This window comes from Buceros rhinoceros, unplaced genomic scaffold, assembly GCF_000710305.1.
Source record: "Buceros rhinoceros silvestris isolate BGI_N320 unplaced genomic scaffold, ASM71030v1 scaffold1648, whole genome shotgun sequence".
Lineage (NCBI taxonomy): Eukaryota > Metazoa > Chordata > Aves > Bucerotiformes > Bucerotidae > Buceros > Buceros rhinoceros.
The window spans coordinates 45,841-47,289 of NW_010426144.1; the positions used below are offsets into that span (position 1 = coordinate 45,841).

Here is a 1,449-nt window from a genome sequence, read left to right on the forward strand (position 1 = left end):
CTTTCCCTAATTTTCCCATTCTAGCTTTGCCATATTTGGCACCCGTTGCCATTAAGCATTACTGAAGTCTTACCACTCCATACAGTGATCAGCTCTCCAGGAAAAAAACTTGGAAGTCTGCACATCTATAACTACTAGAGGTCACTATCAACGATTCTGTTCAACAGGAATGAAAGGAAATGGACAGTTTAGCTACAGGAAATGAAATCCATTGAGAGTGTTTCCTTTTCTTCTTGCATATAACTCTAGCTCGGCCAGCTGGCATACTAATGTGAGGTTCTGGGACTTGATACTGTGATGTTATTTTAAGATTCTTTAGCACAGCCAGGAAACCTCACCAGACAATCCAAAATTTAGTTTGAAATACTGTAGTGCAATTCAATACAATTTAGGTAATATGTAGCCTTTGTAATTTGACAATAATATTCTGTGGTATTTGTACCACAAGGGTATTTACTTTGACTGATTTCTTATTTTTCTTTTTAATTCTTAGTGTAAAAAAACCAACCCTCCACCAAACTTTAATGATTAAGTGTCAACTTCACAGTACAAATGAAGAAAGAATCTTATGAATAAAACAAGTTAAACCATGTGCAAAACTTGTACACTGGCCGAGAACTGGAGCTACTGCCTCTCTAATATTAGAGACATCCTGAATGGCAGCATCAGTAAATCCAAAAGCCGGAAAACAATCTGTGCTCCTCGCACAACCTCACAAAATCCTTGTAGTAGCTGCACCACTCAGCGAAAGCTACAAAGTAGAATCAGCCCTTAAACCTAGAAATTGGTATTGGCAATATCTCTGTAGAAGGCAAAGTCTCCAATTCTGCAACACTGAAGAAGTGTCACAAATCTATTGGCAGCGGTGCCAGACATCAGCAGCAATCACCCAAGACTAAGTAACCTTGAAGATGAAAAGAACTGAAATTAAGTAAATATGATTGCTTGTTCCTTAGTAACTGACTGTACCACACTATTTTATTTGCCGTACAAACCTAGAAGGGCAGGGATCCATGTTGCATTCTTTTAGCTTGGGCTTTGGCTTCTTATTTTCTGGGTAGTAATGGCAATAGTGGTCAGGAACAACACGCTTCAGACGAATATCCACACATTCAGCTGAATTAAGCTGATAACCTAATGCAGAGGCAAAGTTAGATTTCGGTAAGAAGATAAATTAAAGCAGCCTTATTTCCCCACACCCTCGTCCTCCTAATAATTCGCTTCCCCTTGATTTAATTTCCATGTTACTCTGCTTTGGTTTGCTTTTAAGCAAGGGGACGCTGCACAGGAACATGCAGGACCAGATCTTTGTTTAAGGCAATTCAGCATAACAGTTATGTTAATCTGCCTTAAGACTAGAAGAGACTCTGGCACGTTATTCTAATACTATTCTAAATATAAGAGTAAAAGCATAGTTTTATGGGATGCAGAAATACATGCACTGGAACC

The 1,449-nt window shown here is 38.7% G+C and overlaps 1 protein-coding gene across 1 annotated transcript in view; it reads right to left on the bottom strand.

The window, feature by feature from the left end:
• The window catches only part of ADAMTSL3 (ADAMTS-like 3), a gene marked incomplete at its 3' end in the record, with an annotated part of 167,066 nt that overhangs the window by 44,257 nt on the left and 121,360 nt on the right, over positions 1–1,449 (bottom strand). Inside the window, exon 10 of the mRNA XM_010141355.1 lies at positions 996–1,134. Within this exon, the coding sequence (XP_010139657.1) occupies positions 996–1,134 (139 nt within the window). The remainder of the gene's footprint in view (positions 1–995; positions 1,135–1,449) is intronic.